General features: G+C 38.3%; 1 protein-coding gene across 15 annotated transcripts in view; it reads right to left on the minus strand.

Moving 5' to 3' along the window:
• Positions 1 to 19,185, minus strand: part of CTNNA2 (catenin alpha 2) — a 1,148,556-nt gene that overhangs the window by 72,782 nt on the left and 1,056,589 nt on the right. For all 15 annotated transcript variants that reach the window (XM_035273413.3, XM_035273412.3, XM_017964211.4 and 12 more), the window contains one exon: positions 4,977 to 5,128. In XM_035273413.3, the coding sequence (XP_035129304.1) occupies positions 4,977 to 5,128 (152 nt within the window). The remainder of the gene's footprint in view (positions 1 to 4,976; positions 5,129 to 19,185) is intronic.

A 19,185-nucleotide genomic window follows, 5' to 3' on the forward strand; every position in this document is an offset into this window, starting at 1 on the left:
CACATAAAACAAGATTAAGTATTGATCAGTTGAAAAAAAAAAAAAAAGTGTTCAGAAGCTCACAGTAACGCAACCCTGTATTTCTCCTAGGAGCAATGCTTCAAGATTCACAAATGTGGTGTACACAGTGAACTTTCGGAACATTACCTACTGTAAGAAATGAGAAATGACTATATATGTTGGTGTGCCAGATTTGTGCGTATATTTTTAAGCTAAACTTTGTGGGGTAAATCAGAAAATTTCTATGTACCTGACAGGTCACAATGGACAAGCCTCAGGAAGAAGCAAAAAAAAAAGGTTCATGAAGGAGGGGTAAATCGCTCCAAGATAAAAGGAAGGTCCTGAAAGTTGAGGCTGGAATACAATAAGAACAAGCTTTGTCTCCTTCAGAGGGTTGCCTGGAGCTGGCTGGAAGCTCTCAGATACCAACATCACCATTAAATATGTATGAACTGCCAAGAGACAAAGTGATGAAGAATTTGACCCTTCAGGGTCCTTTCTGTATTATTTTTGGGAAAAAAAAATTTCTTTGCAACCTTTGAGAGGGAAGGAGGTATGGTCAAATTTTCTGGGTAAGAAACAATTATGTTTGTCTTATTGTCTATCTTCCTTAATACAAGGATTTTTTTTAAGTAGACTCAATAATTACATTTCAGAAAGAAAACCAAGAAATATTTAAGTGCAAAATGAAGCCATTTCGGTGCTGAATGGAGAAGAATTTTAAAAAAATAACAATTTGTACATTTCTCTCCTAAATTTTAAGTGGTGTGAAATACATCTAATCACTTGAAATGTCAAGATAGAGAAATGACACTACATGTGACAAAGATATGGCATTTTATCTAAAACTGTGTGTGTGTGTGTGTGTGTGTGTGTGTGTGTTACAGCTCATGAATGAATAAATGAATGATGGCTATAAATGGCCTCAACCTCTCAGATGAATGGTTGTCATAAACATGTGAAGGCTAACAAAGCAGAAAAGCAGCAAAAGAGGGAATATATCTTGAGGATTACAGTGGGATTTAGCACCAAATGCTTTGAAAATATAATTCTCATGGTCTATTACCTTATTTCACAAGTTAGTACATAATGGAATAAAAATGATCTAATTTGTTATGGGCCTAAAAAGCTGACTATTCTTTCTTTCCCCTTCTTCCAATTATTGTATCTCTTTTATCTATCACCCTGCCATCTCTCTAGGCATCTCTATCTCTTTTACACACACACATACACACACACACACACACACACACACACACACACACAGAGAGAGAGAGAGAGAGAGAGAGAGAGAGAGAGAGAAAGAGAGAGAGAGTTAGGTTCTGTGACAAACAAAACAGCACAGTGAAGCAAAAAAAAAAAAAAAAAGACAGCCTTTGCTTTCCTCAATTTTACAGTCTAGAGAAGGTAATTGTGATATTGTGAAATGTATATTTGGTCTTCAAACTTGTTTCCTAGCTTACAACTTCTAAAATCCTAACAAACTTCAAAGTGATACTTTTTGTATGTGAATGAGTTGACTTGTAGCTGGAAGGCTCTAGGTAGTTTCAAGGTGAACCTGGTTGCCAGAAAGACCAAGGCATGATTAGAGGGTTTGGACATTTCAGTTCTACCCTCTAACTTCCAGGGAGGGAGAGGAGCTGAAGGTTAAGTTGCTCACCAATAGCCAGTGATTCTATGTAATGAAGCCTCCATAAACACCTGAAAGGACAGGGTTTGGATAAGTTTCTGGATAGCTGTACATGTAGGTTCCTAGAGGGTGGTATGCCAGGGAAGGCATGGAAGCTCCATGTCCCTTCTCCCATACCTCACCCTATGCATCTCTTCCCCTGTTACCTATTGTAACATCCTTTAGAATAAACTCATAAATAAAAGTGTTTCCCCGAGTTCAGAGAGCAGCTCTAGCAAATGAATTTAACCCAAAGCAGGGATCATAGAAATCCCAACTTGAAACCAGTTTGTCAGACATTCTGGAAGCCCTAACTTATGACTGGTATCTGGCAGGGGCAGCAGCTTTGGGGACTGGGCCCTTACTCTGTGGGATCTCATGCTATCTCCAGATCGATGGTGTGGGAATCAAATTGAAGGACAACAACTTGGTGATTGCTGCAGAAGACTTCTTGCTTAGTGATGGGGAGAACACCATCTCCCACATTGGGTCACAGAAGTCTTCTGTGTTAATTAAGTATGGTATGAGAACAGAGGAAAACACAGTTTGAGTTTTTTCCTTACAGAGCAATAGACATTAAAGGAAACTGTGTAATAAATACTGTTTCTCCTAGGCACAATGATTCAAGATTCACAAATTTGGTGTTTGTAAGGCCAGCTGCCTTGCCAGGAGTCAAACGGACACATTCATCACTCTCCACGCCTGATAACTGAGTCATCACCTGAGCTCATTATCTGGCTTCCCCACATAGCTTCCCTGCACCTGCCTCTGCATACCATGCCCAAGCCCACACTCAGCACTAAATTATGCATCCAACCTCCAGCCCACTGTTAAAAAACGCTGCAGAGAAATTTTTTTAAAGAAGCCCCACTGTACCCTGCCCAGCAACAGCCTGCCCCGTAGGCTTGCCTACCCAAGGTCCCGCCCGCCTACCAATAGCAACTAGTTTCATGTACTTCCTTAATTCCATGTACTTCCTGCTCCTCAACAGCCAATAGAAATGCCTTCTCTTTGTTTCCCTAGTAACCAATCAATTGCCTGACCTCCCCATAAAACTCCAGGCCCTGAACATCCAGGCGTGACTTCTCTAGTCCCCCCTTAGACCACTGAAGCTCACCCAGGAGCTGAATAAATTAGCTTCTCACTTTTTTTATACTCGCCTCAGTTTCCTCATTTTACCTCAACAATAAATCTTACAGTGTTCACAGTGATTTTGCAGATAATTCACTACTGTAAAAAAAAAATGAGAAACAACTATATGTTGGTTTGCCAAATTTGCCTTTATGTATTTTTAAGCCACTTTGTGGGGGATAATCTGAAAATCCCTATACATCTGACAGATCACATAGACAAGACTTGGGAAGAAACAGAAACAGTTGTAGGTAGTTATAGGATAAGGCCATTTTTGTTGAAGGAGAAAATTGGGGAGAGAACATTTGAGCTAGGTATTGAAAGATAATCAGAGTTTAACAGGTATAAAATACGCAGGTTTGAAGAACCAGAAATCACACTGACAGCCTTCAGATTCCAAATCTGAATTCCATGTTGTTAAGTATTATTTGTATCATCTGATACAATTTACTGAGTGCTCTGATCATTTTGAATTCATCATGGGATTACTATGAAAGACAGATTTATATTTAACATTTTAAAAAGCAGACAATCTGACTTAAAGATGAAAAGATCAGAAGATGGCAACTGGGCTTTTCAGTGAAGGAGTCAGTGGATGTTTCAGAAGCATGGATATCAACAAAGAGCAAAAGAGCATCTGGTGATGTTCTACTCCAGCCTGCCCACTGGATACCACAGGCAAAGATGACTATGCTTAGACTTAATGGCTTCAAGGACACCGACATTTGGAGGAGAATTAACACCATATGTTCACAATGACTACGGATATATTATTATCCAGAGAGAATAATACATCACAGATACTTCTTGATATGCTTAAGGGATCACACACCAAAAAGGAATTAATTGACTGTGGGGGGTGTTAGTTTAGGTACTCAATGACACTCAGAAAAAAAAAATTAAACATTTGAACAATTTGAAAAATAAATTTCAAAGCAAACACCTTGTCTTTTCATTGATCAGCCTCAGAGACAACTGTGGATGTTGACAATGAAGACAAGAATGAGGACACAGACTAGGGCTGCCTGGTCCAACACAGGGTCACTAGCTACGTAGAGTCTCTAAGCCCTTTAAATGCGGCCAGTACCACAAAAGGATCATATTTTGGATATATTTGGTTAAATAAAATATATTTTTAAAATTCTAATTAATTTCATCTTTTTCTTTTTTCTTTTGTAGTGTGTTTACTAGAAAGAATATTTTAAGTTGCAAATGTGGATACCATTCTACTGGACAGCATGCTTTTGGAATTAGCACTGCAGAGGCCCACCTCTGCTTCAATGATAATAGCCATAAATGTATTTGCATCAATTATGCTTTTGCATATACAGTACATTTGAAGAAATAAACATTACTATGCAGCTAATAAATGTTTGAATATGACTATGCTAAACTGTTGGTAAGGAGGAAAAAAAAATAATCTTATAATGGAATAATGGATTATGCAGCCAGTTAAATAAAATGAGGTAAGCTAGCTTAACAGGCATATATGAATGTGCCTTGTGGGTGAACAAAGGAAGTTAGAAATGATACTATATGAGTGTTTAAATCAATTATAATATCTATTTTCTAGGCCTGTGCATATATATTAATTATTTAGACAACATTTTGGAAGATACACCTACCTGACAACAGAAATCTGAAGATGGGAAGACAGTGGAGTGGGTAATAAGAGGTTTGATGTAGGGCTATCCAGCCTTATTTATAATGTCTGAATTACTTTTATACAAAGAGAATGTAATTATGTATCACTTCATTGTTATATAATGATAATAACTGTTTTTTGTAAGTATCATTATTATAAACACTACCATGCTGTGTAATCTTCATTTTTTTCCAGCCCATGATCTTCTAATCCTGATGGGAAGAGTGTTAGCAAGAGGTACAAATGGAAAATAGCAGGGGTATTCCTTCAGGTTGTATGAAATTGAGAAACTAATGCATGCAAGAAGTAGGCAGGGCATTGCTCTTCAGAGTATTCACTGCTCACCTGCACTTGTTGATATTACTCATCCCTTTATAAGTAGAAAGTTCACCTTGCCTGACTAAATAAGGAGCCAAACGGCTTACCAAGTTAAACTCAGTAATTACAAAATAAATAATAAATAAAAGAGTTAACGCTTTGGTTTCCTGCTAGGAGATCTGACCAGCTCTGAACTACAGAGGCCTCACATACCCTGATCATCAGCACAGCCTTTCTGATGTCTCGAACACCATCATACACCAGGCGAGAGGCATCGATGAACTCATTCTCCTCAAATGGTTGAGGAACGTTGGCACTCAGGGCTTCAATGGCAACCTCTACTTGTTCAGCAAAGCGTGGCATCACTGGGTTAAAAATAAAAAGCAGAGGATTAGACAATTTTTCTCTCATTCCAGCTTTTGGCCAAAGGGCAGGTCTTTGGGCACTCTAACAGTTATGAGGAGCAAGACAATCATCAGTTCCATTTGAAGTGAGCCCAATTTAGTAGTCTTTATGCCAGTTACCTCAGAAGCAAGGAAATCAGACTTTTCTAATTGTAATCCTATGCATGGTGATGGTTTGCAGAAGAGAAGCTGTCTGAAACCTGCCCATGTCAGTGTGGTGTAGTGTGTGAATGTAGTTTTCAGGTTACCCTAATCCGAACTGAGTTGTACTGCGGCGAGTTATTGGTTACTGGCTGTCAATCCTTGGCCAAGTTTTAACCTGTTTGCCTACAAATTATCATAAAATCCTACCTCAGGATTCAGTGAGATAGTACACAGAAGTATCGTGTAGAATCTGGCCCTTTGGAAGTATCAGTAAATATTTAACTAATATTGGATGTTACAGTCATAGCTGGTGAGTAGCAGGCCTTAAGCCACATGGCTTCACAATCAAGTGTGAATGAAATGATCCAACCCATCACTTTTGTCAGAAATGCAGGACTTGAGACATGGGGGAGGGGAGGGTGGAGCAAGAGAAGCTGGGGATGGGCTGTGTAATAGAAAGAGGAAAACACCGAACATTTCAGCAGAAAGGCCTATGGAAAGAGAAGACCAGTGGGCTCAAAGATAATGTGTCCCATCTCACCAGGACCGCCTGGATGTGAAAGAGGATACGTATAAATTTCTAAAATGCTGACAATTCATTCTTTTCACAGGGATACCTGCACACACCCTAGAGATTTGTGGAAAGTAAACTCAGTGGAGTGTCCGGAATACCTCCACTGACTTCTTAACAAGTGCTGCTGATTCACTGATTCTCAAAAATTTTAATTCCATTTTCTCAGCTGTTATTCTGTAACAATCAATTCGTACAGCAAATGAAAGCCAAAAGCACATTCATTTTATTTACAAGGATGATAAAATAGAAACATCATTCATCTATTCCCATTTCTGAACTTTCATGCCTGAGTCCTCTTTATATTCACTTTCATCCTCTGTGGATACTTTAATACCCATTTTAATCCCTATGTGAGAAATTCTGCTAAATTACTTTACTCTCTAGGGTCAAAATATTCAAGATAAACCATTCCTGGAAAAATGTATTTCTACCAGGAAAAGTCAAACTTAAAAAAGGAGGAGAGACAGCAGGGTCAGAGGAAAACAGTGTGCCCACACTTTAGTAGAAATTATCAAAACCATAGCATGCATGGGGAAATCTCCTTCTATGGATGAATTGCTTTAATTGGTTCTCTATATTACTTGAATTTTTCATTTGGGCTTTTAAGCTATATTTAGATAAAAGAATTTGGGAAATATTATGCTGTATTGCCACAAATATGAATCAAATAAAACTATATTTCTAAAAACCACTGCATTAAACTCAGACTATTTGAGTTACTCATTTGTATTGGGAATAAACTTTTTTAAAGGACTGAATAGTGAGGATGACATTATTTTTGCACACATTAGAATTTGAGAATAAATATCTTCTAAAATATAATTACAAATTCCCTCTTTCTTAACTTAGTTATATTAATGCCACTCCATGATGTCTATGTTGCCATAGCATGATGGATGTTACAGTTCTATGTAATTACCACAAAGTAGCTTTTAAGGGCATAAAACTGTTTGTGCCTATGGATATAACATAAAAAAATTAGTGCTCCTACATGTATAGAGCATAGATTACTCCCACAAATCAATAAGAAAAAATATTAAAAATTGACAAAGAATTATCACACTCAGTTCACTGAAAAGCAATCCATATTGCTGATAAATACACAATAAGACTTGAATTGGAGAAATTATAATGCAAACAATCAGATGTAATTTCATACTTGTTGGCATAGGTAAACAAATTAAAGCATAATAATATTAATCATACTGAGCACGTAGACAAAAGGGAACCCTTTTACTACCGATGGGAGCACAATGGTTACACATCATTTTGACAAGTACTTTGACAAGATTTAGTAAAATTCAGTCCCAGTGATTTGGAGCATTCTCTAGGGCTTGGCCAGATATTAACTTCTAAAGAGATGCTGATTAGAAGTAATTGTACACTGGGGTCACAAAAATGTTTTTGTGTTGCTATGGTTACGGTTGTTTCTTGCTAGGTTATATATTTAAAGAGTTAAGAAGAAAAGTATGCAAAACCTGAGAAAGAAAATGACTGCTTTAAGGGAGCTGTGTCAACAGGCTCTACCCCAGTCCTGTTCTGAATCCTCCAACTCAGGAGCCACTTTCAGAAACTCACTGCAGATGCACAGACAGTGCATCTGGGTAGGATAAAACAGACTTAGGGATGTGAGTCAGGGGACAGTCATATGTTAAAATGGGAAGCCGTGAGGTCAAAATTTGAGTGGGAAAAGTCATATCATTTGAGTGGGAAAAGAAATATCATATCATTTGAGTGGGAAAAGAAATATCATTTGTGAAAAACTTTACACAAATGAAAACTGCATAATTTAAACATATACATTTGTATATGTTCTTATAGTTCTAAAAGAATATATACCCACTTTAAATATAGTAGTTACCTTTGAGAAGGAGGGAGTGACATCTGTCATATTAGTCTCTGTTCTTTTTGTATCTTTGAATCTTTTCATAATTCACATATTTAAAAAGAAATCAAATTGTTCTCAAGGTTGTACTTCTGGGCTCTGAAAAAATAAAGTTCTATCACATGTCCCAGAACATAATAGAAACCAATCTGAAAAATCTCATTGAATGGGAAGTTCCTCAGAAATGGTGACTGTGGTCAAACACTTAATATTCTGCCTTAGTTACTGCAAACTAGGAATTTGAGTGGGAAAGTGCCCACCACTCAGACCCATCCCACATGAACACACATCTATTTGCATGAAGACCTTTCTCGAATCTAAAGGGGTGAGACAGGTTATAGTGTTGCTCTGTTTGTGCAAGGTCATCCTGAAGAAGAGATGGGGAGGAGGAAAATGTGGCAGGTGACATGTTACTAGGTTGATATCAAAGTAATCGTGGTTTTTGCTATCTTGCTAAAACTACATCCTGGCCTGATTCTGCGCCCACGGGAGAGACAGATAAAACCTAAATGTACTATTTTCATGAGGAATGCTCTGTAACTCACAAGATTGTGACACCAAGTTTGGAGAAGAGCATTCTATTTGCACCAGCATACCATATAGTATCTCTTTAGTGAGAGTTGGATGGTAGGGCTTTGGTATAAACAAAAGTGTTATTGACCTGGGGTTGTCAGAAGAGGCAGAAACAAAGAACTTTTACAAAGAGACTATAACAGAAATACCATCGACCGTATAACAGAAATACCATCGACCGTTCAAGAAAAAAAAATTACAATAGGGGAAAGGGTACAAGATCTTTATTTTAAAAATGAAGGGCTCAAAGTACAATTGAGCTTTAACATTTAAAACATCTTATTATATTCCTCAGCCAGTAAAACATAAAACTTGAACTCATTCAAATGATTGTATTTAGTATAACTGACAAGACTTTCATTTTTTTCCTACCATAAGTCAGTGTTTTTCTGGGTCTGACCCTTAAGAAACCCTTTCTCTGAGACCAGTCTTAAGTACATTGAATATTTACTTAGGGATTGGTCAACTGCTATGGTTTTTTAGCCACCAGTATATCTGCTCTCCATATTGCTACTGTTTCTCCTTATTCAGTCTTATGCTATTCTGCGTTTAAGAGTGATGACGCCAGGCGCGATGACTCCTGCCTGTTGTGTGGATCACCTGAGGTCAGGAGTTCAAGACCAGCTTTGGAACATGGTTAAACCCCATCTCTACTAAAAAATACAAAAATTAGCCAGGTGTGGTGGTGGGCACATGTAAGCCCAGCTACTCAAGAGGCTGAGGCATGAGAATCGCTTGAACTGGGGAAGCAGAGGTTGCAGTGAGCCAAGATTGTGCCATTGTACTTCAGCCTGGGTGACAGAGTAAGACCTTCAACTTGAAAAAGGAAGCGTGATGGACATAAAAACAACAGTTTATAGAAGAATGACCCATCTTAACAGAACCTAAGATGTTATTTTGACTATTAATTCTTCTAATGCTTTGTTAATATCTAAAAAATTAAATACCCCAAAAGTGATACTGAGACAAAAAAAGTTTTAAACTTCCTCAAATATGATGCTGCTTCTGCCTCTCACTAATTAGGACAAAACACAGCATTGCCTTTGTGATTCACACATTATGTATTAAAAGAATTTTTGATACAGGATTATAAATAGAAGCTTCTTTCTACTTTCTGAATTACATCCAAAAAATGTAGGCACCACTTTACAGTTATTTATCAGAAATGCTAATTTGTTCTTAATAGCTTATGTCCTGAAAGGGTGATCAAAGTCAGAAATACTTTTTAATTCTAGTTATATTTCTGTATGCAAGATGCGCACTAGGCCACGAAACGATGACATTCTAGGAGTAACGAAATCAGAGTTAAGTATGCATATAAAAATCAAGGTCACATCATTCCAGCATTGATAGAGTTCCTAAACCAGAGGTGAGAAAGTTCTGGAATGAATTCTCCTGAGAGACGTCAGGGATGAAGTTTCAGAGCACAGGGTGAGTTAGTTAAATGAATGAGAAGTTGTATTAAATATTCAAATAGGACTGCTGACAACCCAAAGGGCAAAATCCAAGGTCAATCGAAGATAATAGAGATGAACAGTCAGGCAACCTCGCTACCTTTAAGTATATAAAAGGTCCTTGCTCCTGCTTTAAGCATTCCAATGATTCCCTATATTACAGAGAGAACTAGAAAACCTCTTTATCGGGAAACAAACAAAAACAAGCGTATACACAAAAAAGTCTATAAGGTTCCTGTGTGTTTGTCTCACCCCTTATTACTCTATACTCTCAAATGTTCCAGTGAGACAGAATTACTTCAATATCTTCAAATATGAAATGGACACATAGCAACATATCTATGAATAATTTATTCTTTCATACTGAAATATACATCCTTGTCTCTGGCCCAGGTGAACTCCTCCTCATTCAGTGTAGAACTAACTTCCATGGTAAAAATTTCTTTAATCCCCAGACACCCAAAGTGGACAGTTCTCTACAATTCTCTGTAATTTTATAGCATCCTAATCACACACACACACTTACGCACACACACACACACAATTAAAGTACTTAGTATACTGTATTAGGCTAGTTCATTGGTATTTTTGTATGCCAACTGTTTCATATACAAGTCACCTTCAGACAGAGAACATTCTGCTTTATTCTTTGCATTTATACCCTTTTCCTGCTTCTAGCACAGACAGTCTATACAGCTGGGAAGAGAAGAATGAGGAGTAAAAGAATGGGACAGGAATAAATGGGGAAAATTAAGATGAAGAAGTCCTTTGTCATCCAGTATTTCAGGGACAAAATGAGTAGCGTCACATTTCACATACTGAGTCTCTCTTTTTCTGCCCATCATTTAGCATTGGTTCAGTAATTTTATTAAAGAGTATCACGAGTCATTTAACAAGTGATTGGTGGGCATTTCTAGGTTTGGTCTCTAGGGACCTTTCAGAAACCTGAGCTCAGGATCCTCAGGACTTCTTCTTCATAAGGAGTGTCACCATTGAGCAAAGAGAAAGATTCATAATTCTATCCTCAACTAGTTCACCAAGGCCAATCAAACACATCTGCATGCCCAGGGGTCACCCAACGGTGCTGGTGCAGTCAGCCACCACAATCCTGAGTGTGTTCCTTGCACAAATTTTATTATGGAGTAGAGAAAAGAAAATAGACAAAAATCCCCTGTTCCAGAGAGAGAACCAGTTTAGTAAGTGTTAACATAAAATAAAAAAATAAAAGGATTTAAAGGAATCTAAAAAGAAAATAAAATATCATGACAGGGATGGAATTGTGGCTAATTCCAGTGCAGGAATTAGTACAGTATCCTCCCCCATCACAGATAGTCACTGAGCCTCTACTTCAACAGTTAGAATTTGGTAAGGATTAGGGAAAGACCAGAGTAATTTGAGCTAGAAAGTATTAATGGCTGTGGGGCCATTCCACTATCTCCTATACCAGGTAAGTGGTGTTTGATGTTTTCTACAGGTACAGTATTCTTTCCCCAAAATAGTTTCTATCAGATACTGCTATGGGATTATTCAGTTGGCCCCCAATTCCATGCCAAAAGAGAGGAAAAGAAAGGGTAAAGATATGACATAAACTACTAGGGCCCTCAAGTTGCCCAAGGGAAAGTCTGACTGGCATTGATAAGGAACTGGGTGTGCCTTAATGGTTTCTCCCATCCATGAAGCGTAATCAGTTCTAAGGAGACTGAATTTGAAGTTCCAGTTCATAGTCAGTGTAGAAGTAGAAACTGCCCCAAACTGAAGCCATGATACAGCTCTACCTTTAGTTTCACTTCAGACAGAATACAAATCACAGAAGCTGCCCACCATCATGCATTGGGTTAATAGAAGGCCTTTAAGTATTTCCCCCAATTCACCCCCTCACAGGGGACTCCCAGGCAGGAGAATTGCCTGAACCCAGGAGGTGGAGGTTGGGGTGAGCCGAGATCGCACCATTGCATTCCAGCCTGGGTAACAAGAGCGAAACTCCGTCTCAAAAAAAAAAAAGAATTCTCAGCTCAGAATCTTTTTAGAGATGTTTGGGTGGGAGCATTACCTACTAGGCAAGAAGTAATCAAATGGATCTATAAGTCTACTTCACAAATAGTGACTATTTCATTTTTACATGTATTTATATAGCCACGTGCTCCACCATGTGCTCCCTAGGAGGTACAAGGGTGGCTGGAATCTTAAGCACTTGGCTAAGAGTTCCTACATTATCCAGAGCTTTCACTTCCACCCCTAATTTTGCACACACACTGGCATGTTGGTTATGACTCCTCACACCACAGGCTAAAGAGCTTCTTCTGTAATTAATGTTTGAATCTCTAAACCTAACTCAAGTCGAATTTTTCCTGATAATGCCATTAGATTTTTCTTCCCTTTGACATGTATGCTGATTTTTGAATTATCCACCAGCTGTATCTTCTATGTACAATTCCCCAACTCTGTCTGTTCTCTTTGACTCCAACCCACTTCTCCAATCACCTTGAGCCAATACAGGCTTTTCCTTCTCCATGAGCTAGCTCTGTTATTCCTCTATCCCTCCTGGCCACATAATGCATGGCTCCATCTTGCCTCAGTAGACCTTTTGTGCTCTAAATGCCACTGCACAAGGTAACAGGGCGATTATACCAGCATTTGAATATGTCCCTATGAAGTCCATGTTGTAGGATTTCTTCACACCCCCTACGACTGTTTTATCTAATTATGCCATTCATTAGCCTTATGGTCTCTCCTATCCTCATGTATTTGCAAATATATATGTGTGATAGGTGCCTCTGAGTGGGCCTCCAGTGATTCCTCTTCTCGTGGTATTCATGCCTTTGTGTAATCCCCTCAATCTTGAATGTGAGCTGGAACTAGTGATTCACAACAGAGTATGGCAAAAAAAGATGGGATGCCACTTCTGAGATGAAAAATGATGCTGGCTTCCATGCTGGCTTCTGCTTTCTTACTCTCTTGGTTGCTTACTCTGACGGAAGCTGCTCTAAAGAAAAGCCCACATGGGAAGTTAAATTTGGGGGTAATTTGTTACACAGAAATATATACCTAATGTAGTATGCTATGTCATAAGTAAAACTATCAGTAAAAATAGCTATGCCATAAGTAACAATATTGGTAAAAAATAGCTAGCAGGACACATTAAAATTTGTTTAATTGTAGCATTGATGCTTACTCTATGTTTCATGTATATTTATTAGTTCCAGGAAAATGTGTAAATGAATCTTTATATTTAATTCTACCCAAGTTATTAAACCAATTTAAGCCTCAGTTTACTCAGTATAAAACAGAAATAATGATCATTGCCCTTCAGAGTTTACATAAAGATCAGAAATAATGCATTCAACAAGTTTATTACTAAATTGTATATGCAAATCTAAGGAGTACCCTAGGCACTGAAAATTGAGCGGTAAATAACACAAATATATTCTGCCTTGGAGGCACATACAAACAAGTGGGATGCATGTCAGATGGTTTCCATGCTACCTAGCACGTGAAAGAGCCACAGTAAATGCTTTTTGGGGCTGTCTTCACACCATGACTTTCTGTGTTTACCCATGCACACACAGTGTGTTTCCACCAGGCAAAATCACCACAGGAAAAAAAACGTGGGCCTAATAGGACACAGCGTTCCAATTATTGCTGAAATCTGAAAACTGGGCAGTTGGTACAATTTGTTTTGAAAACCGAGCTTCCCCAGTTGTATGCCCTTCTCTTCCCTCAGCAGCCCCGCCTCATCCTCATGACACTTGCATTTTTAACAAGGAATTTCCTGTGAAATCTGCACTCAGGATAAGTTCTGATAAACTCCCTCCTAGAACTTTTCTTCTTATCTTGCTTGCCAAGAAGCCCAGTGTTAAACACTGTGTTCCATTATGACTTCCCCAATCCATGAGGAAAGAGTTTGAAAGACTCTACCAACAAAGTAGTAACTTCCAAAAAACAAAAACAAAACAATTCAAATTCAGCTTCCCCAGCCCAGTTGAAACATGGCTTCTAATCAGCCACCCCGCTTCATCTGATACACTCTTGAAACCATTTCCCTTCTATCTCATATTTACACCACTTTATTTAATTTGCATCACTTGATTAAATTTAAACCTTAAGTGTCCTCAAATGCTTTTTAAGAATGTGGCAGAGGCAACGTAGAAATAAACCTTAAATACTTTCTCTAAATTTCAATCTCCCTCTGCTCAGACCAATGATATACTAGCTTCTCTTCTGTCTGGAGACATCAGGTTGGAAGTTGAAAATTGGAACCCAGGAGCAAGGACAACAGAACCCTAGGCTTAATCTGCTCCTTACTCTCTGCTATTTGTCAGCTGTTTCTACCTCTCCAGACAACTCTCAACATCTTGCCAGTCCTAATTGTTCCTGCATACATTCTTGGACTTTCTTTCATCAGAGTCAATCATCTGTTACCTCTGTGGGAGTTTCTAAAGGCTTTAATTTCCATAAATTCATGTTTGGAAAATCATAAATGTATATTTCAAACATAAAAATCAAATTTAAGTTCCAGAAGGCAATACATAACCCATGAGCTGAATTGTTTGATAAAAGATGAAAAAGGATTGCCTAGAAGAAGGAGGGGGGAAAAAAACACTCTAAATTCCATTCACGACAACTACCCTAAGAGAATCAGGGAGCATCCATCTGCTCTTGTCTAGACACAAATTCCTTTTCCTGAGGGGAAAAAAAAACTGCTTGCTTGGAAAGTTTTCTTCTATTTTAAAATAAGCATTTCAAAAATAATCACAAATGGTTTATAACTTAAAAGGATGGCACATTTAATTCTGAGATTTAAGGACTGAATAAAGTATTGAGCATGAACATGATGCCTTATTTAGCTTACAGTGTTTGTCAAAACCTAGCTTAATAAACATCGTAATGTTTAAATACTTAGATTGCATTAAGATGTAATAAAGTACTTAGTAAAAATTTATTGCACATAATTTAAAAGATTCATATCTTGATCATTAAGTATGCAATTTAAGGAGGGTTTAATCCCCCAGAATGAGGTAACTGTGTCATTATGTTATTCGTTTACATTATTAACATTTTTGAGTTTCAACTCTTAATTAAAGCTGCAGGTAACGAAGAGGTAGACTCAGACCTTCAGAGTTTAAAATTTAACACACACACACACACACACAAAAAAAAAAGTCAATACATACACACATACCCCAGGTACTGAGATGGACAGAGGACAGATATAAACATTAAGACAGGCAATAAATAGAAAGGTGGGTAACACAGAATGTGAAATACTGGGCAGTATATAGTAGGTTCCAAATGAGTGACACAGATATTAGGAGAAATAGGTACACAGAAGAGTGTGCACAGCTGGTCTGGTTAGAAAGGAGACTTCACTGACAAGGAGGAAATCATGTAGAATTAGAGGAAAAGTGCTGTCATCTCAGCACTTTAGAAGGCTGAGGGAGGAGGATCCCATGAGGCTAGGAGTTGGAGACCAGCCTGGCCAACACAGCGAGACCTGTCCCTACAAAACAATTTTAAAATTCGGCAAGGAGGTAATTTGGGGGCTACTCTGGCCATATACAGTACTTCTTTGGTTCCTTTGTCCACCTGTTATTTCAGGCCCTCCGGCTACATGCAAAGCTTCCCATTTTTTTCCTTACCAAAACTATTTCTGGAATTCTCCAAGGATGTACCACACGTGCTTCCAAATGAGTGGCTGTTAGCATATTCTTCCTCAGATTCAAACACCTACCACTGATGTGGCAGTTTCCCCTGTCAGAGAATCTAGGTGATGGGACCTTACTACGGCCTCAGTTGTGTACAATTAAAGCATCCAGGCCACCAGTTCCAGTGGACACCAGCACTGTCTCTGCTAGATGCAATATGCCGGCCCCTAGTTTTCTCCACTGCCGTTATCACAGATGTGGTCTTTGATGTCCTTGAAACGACAACAAAGCACATGTACTTTCCAGTTCCCAGGATTCTGAATCCATGCAGAACTGGAAATTCACATCTCTTTGTTTGTTTGTACTTTAACAGACACTAGAGAAGTGCTGTTTGTTCTGCTGTGTCACCACAAATTTATAACCCATACACATGCAATTGTGAATCTTCCTATGTCTACCCTGTCTCCACCTTCATGTTAAGGGCTTTATTGTTAGAATAAAATATTGTATCTTACTTTTTCTTCCTGTGTTATATAATTTTTACCTTTTTTGGAAATACATAGATCTATAATCCCAGCACTTTGGGAAGCTGAGGCGGGTGGATCATGAGGTCAAAAGATCTAGACCATCCTGGCCAACATGGTGAAACCCCATCTCTACAAAAAATACAAAAATTAGCTGGGCATGGTGGTGTGTGCCCATAATTCCAAATCCTCAGGAGACGGAGACAGGAGAATCCCTTGAACCCAGGAGGTGAGGTTGCAATGAGCTGAGATTGTGCCACTACATTCCAGCCTGGGTGACAGAGCGAGACTCTGCCTCAAAAAAAAAGAAAAGAAAAGAAATAGAACATGTTATACATACTTTTTCCACCTCATTTTAACCTAAAAATATAGTCAGAGATTATATAGAGAGTCATTTCCCATTCTGTTTTATAGCTGCATAATACTCCATTGTGCAATTATACTGTAATTTATTCAACTAGTGCCCTAAGGCTAGATATTTGTGTTGTTTCTAGCCTACAGTCTCATAATAAATAACTTGGTGCATATGTTTTTATATTTTTTGCCAGTACATCTGAAGAACAGATTTTTAAAAGTTAGATTGCTTTTCAAATGTTAAATATGTTATTTTGAGAGAAAATGTCAAATTTCCTCCATTTTACACATTTACAAGCAAAATAGAAGATAATAGAGTATATTATAGAACTTTTGGATCTTTGCCATTCTGATGGGTAATGGTTTCTCAAGGTAGTTTCTATTTTGCATTTGTCTTAGGAGAGAGGTCAAGCTACTTTTCTTTTGATGAGGAATCATTTACATTCCTATATTGTAAACTGTCTGGTTATGGTTATATTTTCTGAGGTGGTTCTTCAGCCTCTTAGGCTGAGAGAGCTGAACATGTCTAAATTGTGGGAGAAAACATCATTTCCAAACACACCAGTGTATAGAAAATATTTTCATGTTTCTGCATGGTCAAGACTTTCTGAACAAAAATACTGGTAATCTGGTTCAATGGTTATCTAAACAGCAGTCCTAAGACAGTGAAATAACCTGGAGAGAGATTTATGGGCTTATCTTCCCAGAGATATGTTTACATTTCAAAAAGTGATAAAACTAGGAACCATGCGTTTATATTCCAAAAGGTTTTAACAACCTGGGCAGAATTTGTTCACTAAAATAGAAAACATGGCCAGGCACAGTGGCTCAGTCCTGTAATCCCAGCACTTGGGGACGTCAAGGTGGGCTGATCACCTGAGGCCAGGAGTTCAAGATCAGCCTGGCCAACATAGTGAAACTCAATCTCTACTAAAAATACAAAAAAAATTAGCCAGGCGTGGTGGTAGGTGCCTGTAATCCCAGCCACTAGGGAGGCTGAGAATGGAGAATCACTTGAACCCAGGAGAAAGTGGTTGAGTGAGCTGAGATCATGCCACTGCACTCTAGCCTGGGTAACAAGAATGAAATTCTGTCCCAAAAAATCTAACAGAGAAAAAAAAAGTGTCGCTCCCTCCCTCAAGGGGAGCACAAATTTCTATATAAGCTCCGAGATTCATAATTGTGTGGCTCCCCACCTAGCACAGATCTCCACTGTATGTACAGAATCCATCCACCCTTATCACATTGCCCCAAGAGAGGAAATGGAACATGGGAAACTGGCATGCTTATTGTGTAAATAATGTTTGTTCTCTGAGCCCCAAACCTTATATTTGCTTTTAAGAAAAATTATATAGATATTTAAGAACTAAAAAACAAAAAAACTAATCAGATTCCTATAATACTTAGAGTATATAGGTTTTAGTCATATAAAAAAGGACATTGAGACAAATTATACATTATCTATTTAAGGTCTCTTTGCTGGATGAGACTTCCTTCTCATTCTTCCTATACTTTCTACTTAAAATCAATCATGCAGAAGTAACTTAGACTGTGGCTAGTCCTTCCTGTCTCAAATACCTAATAGTTTGTCTTCCCAATAAACTACCACCTTCTTCTGATATCAGTCTCATACTCCAGCTCCCCATATTCCAGCCCCAGAGATAGGCAGGTCACCCAGACCTGTCCAATCATACAACTCTATTCCACTGGCAACAGAAATCAGTCCAACTGAAGGACGCATATGCCAAAAAGCCAATCAGATGATTTTCCACTGATATGTAAAAGTTGGTCTTGAGCTGCAAACCCAAGGCTGCTGCTGGACATATACAGAAAAAGTGTAATGTCCTCCTTTTTGGCATTCATTCAATCAGTATACACATATTAAATGTGTTACATGGTAACACCATTCTAGGCTGTAGCTACGTATAGAAACACTTGCCTCTAAAAACAGATAATCTAGTTGTGAGCAGAGCCATTTACTCTGAAGAGGACGTACTAAATGTCAAAAGACTAATAGTTTTCTGTTGTCTCCAACTGAGACTAGAGCTATATCTTAAAGAAGCTGAATAAACAGATGTAAAGCAGGAGGAGGAGGAGATGAAGAACACTGCGGAGAGGACAGAGGGAACAGCATGGATATGTTTTGCCTGGAGAATAATGAAGGCCCTTGTCCAGATGGTGCAGAGGGTTTATACAAGGAACTCATAGGCAATAATTGCTTATGCCAAGTGCAGTCACCAGGAAGCCACAAACACTGATGCATATATTACACAATTAATACTGACCCATTCTTGAATGACAAAACATTGGGCAATACAGGAGAAAACCAAGTCCCAGAGGCACTAAGTGATTTGTTTAAGGTCACAGACGGTAGCAGTAAAGTAGCTGAGATCTTCTGAGTCCTAACTTTGGATTTATTCTACTGCACTGTCCTAGTCCAAATATACTGTCTCAATAAGATTTCTAGTTTGGATGATTCCTATTTGCTGGTCCTTTTATACTTTCTAAGCAAAAATATGTAGAAATGATGTAAAAAGAAAAACCTTCTCATTCGTATAAAACTTTAGGTTATAGAGCATGGAAGTAAAAATTATTACCATCTGCTTGGCCCACGTAGTTTCCAAAATAATGGAATTTTAATCTCTGCATACAGAGTGCTCCATAACATAGAACCCTTTTTAAAATACGTGTTATTTTGGCTGGGTGTGGTGGCTCAGGCCTGTAATCCCAGCACTTTGAGAGGCCCAGGTGGGTGGATCACCTGAGGTTGGGCGTTTGAGACCAGCCTGACCAACATGGAGAAACCCCATCACTACTAAAAATAAAATAATTAGCTGGGCATGGTGGCACATGCCTGCAATCCCAGCT

This window comes from Callithrix jacchus, chromosome 14 (genome assembly GCF_049354715.1).
Source record: "Callithrix jacchus isolate 240 chromosome 14, calJac240_pri, whole genome shotgun sequence".
Lineage (NCBI taxonomy): Eukaryota > Metazoa > Chordata > Mammalia > Primates > Cebidae > Callithrix > Callithrix jacchus.